The sequence below is a fragment of the Episyrphus balteatus genome, chromosome 1, assembly GCF_945859705.1.
Source record: "Episyrphus balteatus chromosome 1, idEpiBalt1.1, whole genome shotgun sequence".
Classification (NCBI taxonomy): domain Eukaryota; kingdom Metazoa; phylum Arthropoda; class Insecta; order Diptera; family Syrphidae; genus Episyrphus; species Episyrphus balteatus.
The window spans coordinates 64,398,774-64,409,642 of NC_079134.1; the positions used below are offsets into that span (position 1 = coordinate 64,398,774).

General features: G+C 34.6%; 1 protein-coding gene across 1 annotated transcript; it reads right to left on the minus strand.

The window, feature by feature from the left end:
• Positions 1 to 7,174: 7,174 nt before the first annotated feature.
• On the minus strand, positions 7,175 to 7,945 carry LOC129905575 (uncharacterized). The gene has a single exon (XM_055981083.1). The coding sequence runs from the start codon at positions 7,943 to 7,945 to the stop codon at positions 7,175 to 7,177; it is 771 nt and encodes a 256-aa protein (XP_055837058.1).
• Between the last annotated feature and the right edge of the window lie 2,924 nt (positions 7,946 to 10,869).

A 10,869-nucleotide genomic window follows, 5' to 3' on the forward strand; every position in this document is an offset into this window, starting at 1 on the left:
AACCATATATGGGTTAGTATGCAGCAAGTCGATTTCCAGCAAACAATTAATAACCCATATATGGTTTAGTATGCATTCAAGGTATGTTTTGTAAAATATGTTTTTATTACATTGGACTTTCCTTATTCATGGAATTAATTCAAACTCTATCTTTTATCATTGTTGCAGAAGAACACCTTCCATTTTCTACATGTACACAATACGTTTTCAGTCCCCAAATTTGACATATTGGTGTTTTTGTTTGTCATTCAGGGATATGGTCGATGTTCTCAGTTAGTATTGAATTCAACGGTTTTTGCCCTTGGTTGTTGTGAGTGAATTGTAGTTTCGGGATTAGATGGGGCTGGACTTCCGTGACATGTATATAACTCCCTCAGCTTTGTTTTGTTCCATCTCTGCTTTGATCACCTGCCAAAGCGGAAGGGAATCATCTTTTTCGTGACATTTTAGGTGTTACAGATTTGCAAAAGTGCTCGGAGATGGTTTGTTTGATGTTAAAAAGGGCCAGAACCTGAAGCGAGATCGTCATCACTTCGAAAGCCATCACCAGTTTTTGCATTAACACCACTTATTTTTTCCATAGAAAGCCTTCGAATTCATTTTACAGAAAAAAAAATTCCCACAAAAATCAGTAATGTAAGTCGCCAACGCATGATACCCCATATATGGTGTTTTGGAAAAAACGCAAAAAAAGACAAAAATTATTAAAAAAACAAAAAACAAACTTCGTAAACATATAAAAGTATAATAAATTCATACGAAACTTATTTTTAATTGGATGCAACTTACTTATTTCTTATAAAAAAGCATTTGAAAAGTTCACACTTTTATTCACTGATTTCCATTTTAGACATGCTCTTGAAACAATGAGTTTATTTCAGAATCATGACTCTCTTACTGATAATAAAAACCGGTCAGTTATAAAAAAATAGACATAGTTTTATTAGAGTTTTTTCTTTTTGACATTTGGTGCAATATAACGGGAATAAATCGATATGAAATCGATACACCATGGGTTAGTATGCGGTAGAGGGTTAGTTTCATATTTTGGTTTAAGAAGAAATACGTTCTCCTTTGAAACAAACCTGTGTGAAAGAAATTTATTTCATCCTACACACTTTTTTTAATTTGTATCTATATTTTTTCTTTTTAAAGCTAACTTTTGCTTTCAAAGATCACATTTCTGAAAATGTGTAATAAAAAAAACATTCATGATTTGATGTTTCCGCAAAAAAATAATGATGCTGAAAATATCGCTCTTGAAAACATCGATTTTGAAAAAAAAATACATTTTAAAATGATTTTTTCAACGCAAAATCATTCCGAAAAACATTTAAATCAAAAAGGTTTCCGTTTATTTAATAAGGTTTAAGATTCACACAGTGTAGAACGTCTATTCACATCTAACTTTAACTTTTAACATATGAATTAATATATCAATTTTTCGAAAACGGGGCATTCTTCTCAAAGGGAGCGGGTGAAAATTCTGGTTTCAAAATACTGCTTTTCAAAATTTTGTTTTTTTTTTCTTTTCCGTCTTCCAAAATTCTGCTTTTTAAAATTCTACTTTTCAAAATTCTGCCAGCATATTTTTTGAACAAAAAAATTCTGCTAATACTGTTTTTTTTATAGCATACCTACCAATGCGCTTAAAGCTCATTAATATAATTCAACCTCATTACTTTCTTAACAGTTTGTTATTTAAATGTCGCAAATTTTTTTATAACGCATAGACTGACTTTCCTACAGCTCACATCTATAAACCGTTGAAAAACTATTTTGTGTGATACAACTATTTTCTGTGATATAAAATATTCCTGTTCTTATTCAATTTTTTGATTTTAATATTATATTAACTAATTAATTTCTAACAATTTTTAAAAATATTTAACATTTAAAACTTTTTCTTAATATTTTGTATTTTATTGATTTATCAAAAAAAAAACCATGAACATCCAAAAAATTGACAAAGTGGCGCGCTTTTTAACATTTTTCAAACCCGTTTTAAATTGTTTGAAGAATTTTGTAAAACAGGATTTTGAAAAGCAGAATTCTCAACCCGGCAGAATTTTGACCCCAACCCTAAATATTTTCTTAGTTGCAAAACAATAGAATTAATGGTGTTTAAAACTTTTATAAATATTTACAATTTACAAACTTCCACCAAGCGTTGACCTGTGAATTTTATTTTTGCGTTTAAATTCACTTACAATTTTTTTCCTTCTGCAAAAATGTTATCCTCTGAAGATAAAAATTTAACAGGGTCCCAGAGCAGGGTAAATGTTTGACTGCTGAAAATTTTTGTGTTTAAAAAATTATTGTCGAAAATTTAGCCTCGGCTAAATATTTAACCATATTCATACATGGCCTTAGTGTGTAAACAATTACAGTAAATGGCATACTCACTATATTTTGAATATTGATTTTTTAATTTTTAATGTATGTTTCAAAAAACTCTTCATAATAAAATAAATCAAGTTGGCTATGTATAAGTAAGCAGAGCTTAATTTAACCTCCGAAAGAAAATACATTTGATCTAAGTTTTTAGCATATGTTTTGAGCATTGAACATTTTTTTTTCATTATTTTGGCAGTAAGTTTTTTAATCCTGTGCCCTCCCCCTCATAAACCAAATTTATAGATCCTTTGGTTATCCTTTAGAATCATGTTTAATGATACCATATATGTAGATAGGGTGTCCATCGTTTCTCTTTAAAAGCGAACTTTCTTTTTCCCCACGGATCTTTTTTTGTTCTTTTGTTTTTAACTAAATATTTATTAATTTCAATTAATTATTTATCTTTTATAAATTTGTATTGTTTTTATTTACAAAATTTTACCTTTGCGTTGTGAAGTAGACTTTTTCCATGGGGATTGTAAAAATCGGTTAACAAAATTTCGACACAAAATGTTGACTGGTAAAAAGGCCGAGGCAGACAAATTAATATATTGTTTTAGAGAAAATATAGATTTACCCTCTTCCACTTTACACAATAACACTGTGATAACGAAACGGTATTTAAAAAGTCCCTAATACCCCCAAAATTTGGAGGGGCAAAACACGGTTTTTTACCCATTTTTGATTTTTTTTTATAGTTTATGATAGAAAATAATTATACCTTTTCAAAAATATAAAAAAACATGTGATTCGGATAAACCACCTAGAATTTATAAGCTGCCAAAGTTCAAAAATTCCTTTTTTTTTGTCATTTGCCCAACTTCGACATCAATTTAAAGTATATATTTTCAAAACAACATGCTGTTTTAAAAATATATTCTAAAATAATGTTTGTTTCAGGGTTGTAAAAAATGATTTTTTTTAATGCATTTGTTTTGCATTTCAAATTAAAAAAAAGTCTTTATTGCAAAAAAAAAAAAAATTGCATTAAAAAAAAATTTTATTGCAAACAAAAATATTTTGCATTAAAAAAAATGTTATTGCAACTGAAAAATATTTGTATTGAAAGTAAAATTTTTATTGCAACTGCAAAGTATTTTCATTAAAAAAAAAAGTTATTGCAACTGAAAAATATTTGCATTGAAAAAAATTTTTTTATTGCAACTGAAAATATTTTGCATTGAAAAAAAATGTTATTACAAAATGTTGCATTAAATATTTTTTCATGATCTTAGGCGATTATCTTTGCATTTAGGTTGTTTTGCAACCTAAAATCTTCTATAACTTATTTGAAAGGTTTATTACTTCTTCCACTCAGCAATGAGAGTTCCTCTCTGCACTGCTGAACCAATTTGGAGGATGTCGTGACCGAAGCAATTGCTTTTATAGCTGCCTGACTATCTGTTAGTATAGCTATATTTTGGTTTTGATTTAGATATACTCTAAGTAATTTGCCAGCTTCTTTAATTGCCAGCAATTCCGCTTGGAATACACTGGCAAAGTTTGGTAGTCGAAAGGATTTTGAGATATTGATTTTGAGATTTGAGTAGACACCCGAACCGACCCCATAATCCATTTTTGAGCCATCAGTGAAAATGCAGGTGTCGAAGCCTCTCGTCACAATGCCCTCTTCCCAGTCTGATCTCGACGGGAAGCTGACCCTGCAATTCATTACAGTATTCAAAATAGGGGTGCAGTAGTCCGTGGGTGTCAGAAGCATATCCGATGGTATTAAATTAGTTGTGTCACTGTGACCAAAAGGTTTTGCCTTCCAACTACCTGTTTCTTTTAGCCTTAAAACGCTACAAGAGACCTGGTATTTAATATGAAGGTCTATGGGTAAGAGGTGCAAGAGAACGTTTAGAGCCTCCGTGGGGCACGACCGGAGGGCTCCAGTCGTCCCTACGCTTGCTGTTCTCTGGATTTTCTTAAGTTTGTTGATGTTATAAGCTTTATTAAGTGCAGGCCACCAAACAATGGTGCCGTAGGTAAGAATGGGTCGTACAACTACTGTGTAAGTCCATAGAATCATTTTTGATTTAAGACCCCATTTTTTCCCAAAGGTTTTACTGCAGGCATAGAAAGCAATGCTCGCCTTTCTAACCCGCTCTTCTATATTAAGCTTCCAGCTCAGTTTAGTGTCCAAAATTACACCTAAATATTTGGCGCTAGAAGAAAGTGATAAGATTTGGCCGTTGAGCCGAGGTAGAGGGAAGACAGGGATTTTGGTTTTAGTTTTAAAAAGCATCAGTTCCGTTTTACTTTGATTAACTTCTAGGCCACAGCTTGTAGCCCAGTTGCTAACTTTTCTCAAAGCCGTGTCAGTCATTTCACTGATCACAGGTAAAAACTTTCCTGATACAAGTACAACCAGATCATCCGCATATGCCACTGCCTTCACTCCACTTCTCTCAAGCTTCACGAGGATATTGTTCATGACAAGGAGCCATAAAAGGGGGGAAAGAACGCCACCCTGAGGCGTACCCCTATTAACGTATTTAAAACAGTTTGAATTTCCTAAGCTTGCTTGAATTCGTCTCTCTTTAAGCATTGAAATAATCCAACTTCTGATATAGTCTTCTACTTCAAAAGTCACTAGGGCTTCGAGAATAGATTCGGTTAGGACATTGTTAAAAGCTCCCTCTACATCCAAGAAGGTAGCTAGGGTATATTCTTTAAAGTGTATCGAGTTCTCAATTGTTCGAACGACTTCATGGAGGGCTGTTTCCGTAGATTTGCCCCTCATATAAGCGTGCTGCGAACTGGCTAGAGGACATCTTTTAAAAATGTCTCTAATATGAGTTTCTAAGATTCGTTCTAAGGATTTAAGTAAGAAAGATGTTAAACTTATTGGCCGGAAATCCTTCGCGGATTCATGTCCTCTTTTGCCCACTTTGGGTATGAAAACCACGCTAACTTGTCTCCAAGACTTGGGCACATGATTAAGAAGAAGGCAGCCTTTAAAGATTTTTTCAAGCCATGGAACTGCTATCTCTTGCTGATTTTGCAGCATAATGGGCAGAATACCATCAGGGCCTGGGGATTTGTACGGAGAGAAAGTGTTAATAGCCCAAGCTATATTTTCTCTTGTTATCAAGGGGCTTACTTGCTCAGTCGTAACTGATAGCAAAGTGGGATTTATGTTCACTTCAGAGGTGCTATCAACGCACCCCGGAAAATGAGTAGTCATTAATAATTCTAAGGAGTAAGCTGGAGATATTGTCCAGGATCCGTCAGACTTTTTAAGAAACGAGGGATTTGAGTGTTCCCTCGATAAAACCTTGCTAAGCCTGGCAGAATCCTTAATATCTTCTATGGAGTGACAGTATTCCTCCCAGCTTTCCTTTTTGGCTGATGCTATGCTACGCTTGTAGACTCTTAAGCAATCTTTATAGGGTTCATAGAATTTGTGTTTATGGCAGATGTTGAAGATTGTTCTAGTCATTTTCCTCAGATTAGACAGGTCTTCGTTCCACCAAGGGGCAAATATTTTGCTACTATGTCTCACCGGACAAGAGACTTCAAAGGCAGTGATCATTGCTCGTTCAAAGGCCATAACCTTTGATTCGAGATCATCCACCGAATCTGTATTTATATTGGGTATATTGCGTAACTTTGCACTAAAAACTTGACCGAAATTCTTCCAGTCAGTTCTTTTGGGATTTCTATAAGGGGGTGGGATTTTGGTTTCAAACTTAAGTTGGAACAGAATTCAACTATGGTCTCAAAAGGATTTTAAAGGGGATACTCTCCAATTTTCAACCTGCAAATTGAAGTTGCTATTGCCTCCTCCCATCCTTCATAATTCCTTGAACTAGGAAACGTGAATGTTGGAGTAGTACCTCTATTGCAAAGAGTAAGGTTATTTTCAATGATATAATCAAATAAAGACTCACCTCGTTCATTGATCTCAGAACTACCCCAAAGAGTATGACGTGCATTTGCGTCACACCCGATGAGTAGGCTTGTCTTCATTGTACTGGCTTGAGTTGTCAGCCTACGTACTTCCTCCGGCGGTGACTGCTGGTCATGTGCCATGTACGCAGATGCCAAAAGTAGTCTTTCAATATTTGAACTTTCTAATTTGACAACGGTCAAATCAGAGGTGCTAAGATTGGGACACAAAAAAGCTTTTAAGTGTTTTTTAGCTAAAATACATGTTCTTGGCTTACATTGGCTCGAACTGACGGGCTTGTAAAAAAGGTCATATTGGCTGTCTTGGAGACCTCTCACTCGGAGGCCATTAATCCAGGGCTCTTGTATTATGCCCACATCAAAGTTTTCCTCCCTTAGTAAAACTCTCAGGTTATCTGAAGCACATTTAGAGTGCTTCAGATTAACCTGAACGTCGTGCAGCATGTTTTTAATTTATATCGGATTCTGCATCGTCAGTTACCAGCCTCTCGCCGGAGAACCCTGCCTCTTTGGGGGTATCGTCATCCTCGACGATATCCTCAACTAGGTTAGGGTCCGCTTCCTGACTTTGCAGAATCTTTATTTTGGCATTCCTAATGCCAAAGCGGAGTTTAAAGTCGGCTTTTTCGAGAGCCCCACGACTAACCTCGCAGATCCTCAGAAGGTAAGACGCGCTGTTCTTTTGCGGCTCTTCAGTCTTAATGACTGCCCAGTCATGCATCGGAATCAGCGGGTTTAACCTCTGGAGACTGCGGATCAGCTCCGTTCCACTTGGCTTGATACTCATGAGGGGCAGCCAAATGCGAGCTAGTGGTTGTTTAGGAATCTCCTCAGCTGGGATAAGCTTGAGCTTCAAACCATCTCAATTATTGCTGATCTCATCAACACTTTTGCTAAGGACATCCCTAGAAAACCCATCCTCGCACTTAATTACCCTGTATCCCCTGAGCATCTCACCAGAGTCGAAACTAGGGTAGGGACCCTCATTTGCCGATAGGGTGTAGAGGAAGACCATCTCAGAGAGTTTGGCCTCGATGGAGTTCCACACTGACATCAGACCTTTGTTGTCAGTGGAGAGCTCATCTACAATCGCCACTTGAAGATCGTCCCTGACGATCTCACTTAAAGTGCGCGATTGCGCCGCTCCCTGAGGTGGCCCTTTCTTTTTGGTGCCGCCGGTTTTAGATTTCTTTTGAGGAGGGTTACCCTCCTCAAGAGATCTATTTCTCTTGGCGGTCTTTTCGGGATGAACAAAAAGATTGTTGTACTCTTCAACAATTCTTTCGTACCTGATTTTATCAGCGGCATCTTTTTCGTGTGGAGTTCCAGCTTCCTTATTTTTAGCAATCCTGCTAAGAAAGAAGGTAGCCCTCTTGAAGTCCACTCTACGATGCAAACTCTCTGTTTTGAGGTTTGTGTCGGTAGCACTGCTACCCGACGGATTTATTTGGGTTTTATATGGACGAGGCACAGAGGTACTACTTGTACCAGCTGTGCTTCCGGGGTGTGGAGGTTGCTTAGGAGCGCTAGCACTTCTAGCAGTCTCCGAGCTATCCACGATGGTCTCTTGGCTTGATGCCAAGAGTTCATCCTCCAATTCGGATGTTGTTGCGTCTGTCTTGTTTCTGTCCATTTTAAAAGATTTGAAAATAAATTAAGGTCCCACGAGTAGGTCGGAAAGAAAAGGTCAACCCCGGCAGAGCCGATTACCGGGGCAAGGCAAAAAATTATGACGGATCCTGCCAAGGCATCCGAAAGAGCTCGTTCACGACTGGTTTATCCCCCAGCCTTCCATTTCTTCGGCACGGATTATGTGCACGCTCACACTATTTCACTATTGAGGAGTTAAGAACAATACAGCTATGCAACCTGACCTTAGCTGATCACCATCTTGCCAAAAACGTACAAGATAAAACTGTGGTGATCATTACCGCCCGGCACCCACTAGGAGGGTTTGATACACGGATTTTTGCCGGGCTAAAAACTATTTTAAATATAGACAAAAAACTATCTTAAATCTAGACAAAAATTCATAAAAGCTAGCCTACGTATCAATTAGTAACAACTAACTTACTGGCCCTATACGGGCACTCTAAGTTATATTTAATTTTTCTTAATTCTAATGACTTTCGGCCTTATAACTATTTTAATACTTATATTTCAATGGTTCCTATTTTTCACCAAGAAATAATTTAAAAAAAAACTTGGAATCATATCATTTTTATCTTATTTTTAAAACTTACACACTAATTAAAACTACTTAAAATTACTTAAGCACTAGCCACAGCAAGCAATTTTTATTTATTTTTGTATTTTTTTGTATACAGGGTGTCCCAAAAGTTAACGTCGAAACGAAAACGGTAGATAGGGTAGGTGGTGACAGTTATCAGAAAAATAATTAAAAAAATCGTAGCCATATATTTTGTGAGTTATGGGCATTTGAATAAAAGTCGAAAAAATAGTCACCCTGTGAGGGTTTTTTATGTGCCGTGACTACAAATCTTAATTTTTCTCATTTTTACTTGCGATATAGGTACTATAGGGCAAGTTTAGGATTCGTAAGAAAAATCGAACTCGAGATAACAATTTTACATGACATTACGATGATGGAGAATACCAAAAAAGTGGGTCCGGCAATTCTGTCTGTCCGTCTGTCTGTCTGTCTGTCTGTCTGTATGTACCTCGAGCTACAGCCTAAACTATTGGAGTGATTTTGTTCAAACTTGGTAGTTAACAGTTTTGGGTGATTCCCTAGAGGACAAATTGAAAGTTTTTTTTTAGGACCAAAACTAACGGTACCTGTCATAAAACGGAAATAGAAAAGTTAATTTTTTTCAAAAACGGCTCTAACGATTTTGATTAAAATTTTTTAGTGTAGTATTACGCATAAGAGCCAACTTTCGAAATAAAAAAAATATTTTTTTTACAGTTATTAACGGCACCTGTCATAGAACGGTTTTTTTGATTTATGAATATCTCGTTCAAGATCACCCCGATTTCAACGAAAATTTTCATACCAAGCCATTTAGGTAAAAGTAATTTTAAAAATTTACAAAATTTTCAAAAAACTCATTTTTGGATTTTTTTGAAAAATCAATTTTTTGAAAACGGGCTTATGAAAAATTTTGAAATTTCGTTTTTATGCGTAAATAATCTATTTTTTCAAAATGGCATTCCAACTTTTTTTTGAAATATGTTAGAAAATTTTTATATAGGTATAAAAATTTATTTTTTTAAAAAACGGCTCTAACGATTTTCGAAAAATTTTTTCTCAATATTCCTTTTTATACAAGAAGTAAACTGGCATACTTGGTTTTTAGTGAAAGATAATTTAAAACGGTATTTAATTAATTATAAAAACAGATTTTATTTTTTTTAATTTCTTGAAAATATCAAATCTTAAATTTTTAATCCAGTCGAATAAGGGTTTAACCTCGGAATGAATGTTAGTAGAAATTTTTTTTGCTCAATGTCTTCCTTTTGCCATTCTATAACATATCTCAAAAGTCTAGAAAAATCTCATGTCCGCTTGTCGCGATTTCAAGGTCAAATCGCGAAATGGAGATTTTCAAAATTAGCAAAAATAGGCTATGGTATTATATACACATATGATACATGATTTCAAGGTATTTTTCAATGCTGATTCCAAAAAATCTAAAATCAAGACAATCTGATGTCTCTGGAAAAAGTTATACCTGTTTTTCATCTGTCAACTCATATTATTATAACAGTTGCAAACTTACTGCCGAAAAACCCTTAAAAGTTATGGTAGATGAACCAAATTTTGCATGAAGATTTTAGAATCCATCATTATTAAAAATCAAAACAATCCATTACAAAAAATATATATACCTACGAAATAATGGTATTTTTTGATAGAGGGTCAAATTTTAGGATATGCACTAAAGAAGATTTTTGTTCATCTTAGGAATAAGTGCTAATAGGCTAATTTTTTCATTTTAATCTTTGTTTGGATATTCTTTAACTACCCTCAAAAATCTAAAAAAATCTTATGTCCGCAAGTCCTAATTTTCTTGGTTTGAAGATAAGGTGCAGATTTTAAAAAATTGAAAAACTACACTTCAAATATTTGTGTCAGATCAACATGAAAAAGGTGCTTTACTTTTCAGGGATGGTCAGGTTGACTTGTTTGTGAGTTTTGTTGGAATAAGTGTTAAAAAATACCTTTAACTCATGTCGCTTATGTTGGTATACATATACAAATTTAAACTTTTCTTATTAATTTTTTAAAATCTGCACCTTATTTTCAAACCAAGAAAATTAGGACTTGCGGACATGAGATTTTTTTAGATTTTTGAGGGTAGTTAAAGAATATCCAAACAAAGATTAAAATGAAAAAAATAGCCTATTAGCACTTATTCCTAAGATGAACAAAAATCTTCTTAAGTGCATATCCTAAAATTTGACCCTCCATCAAAAAATACCATTATTTCGTAGGTATATATATTTTTTGTAATGGATTGTTTTGATTTTTAATAATGATGGATTCTAAAATCTTCATGCAAAATTTGGTTCATCTACCATAATTTGTAAGGG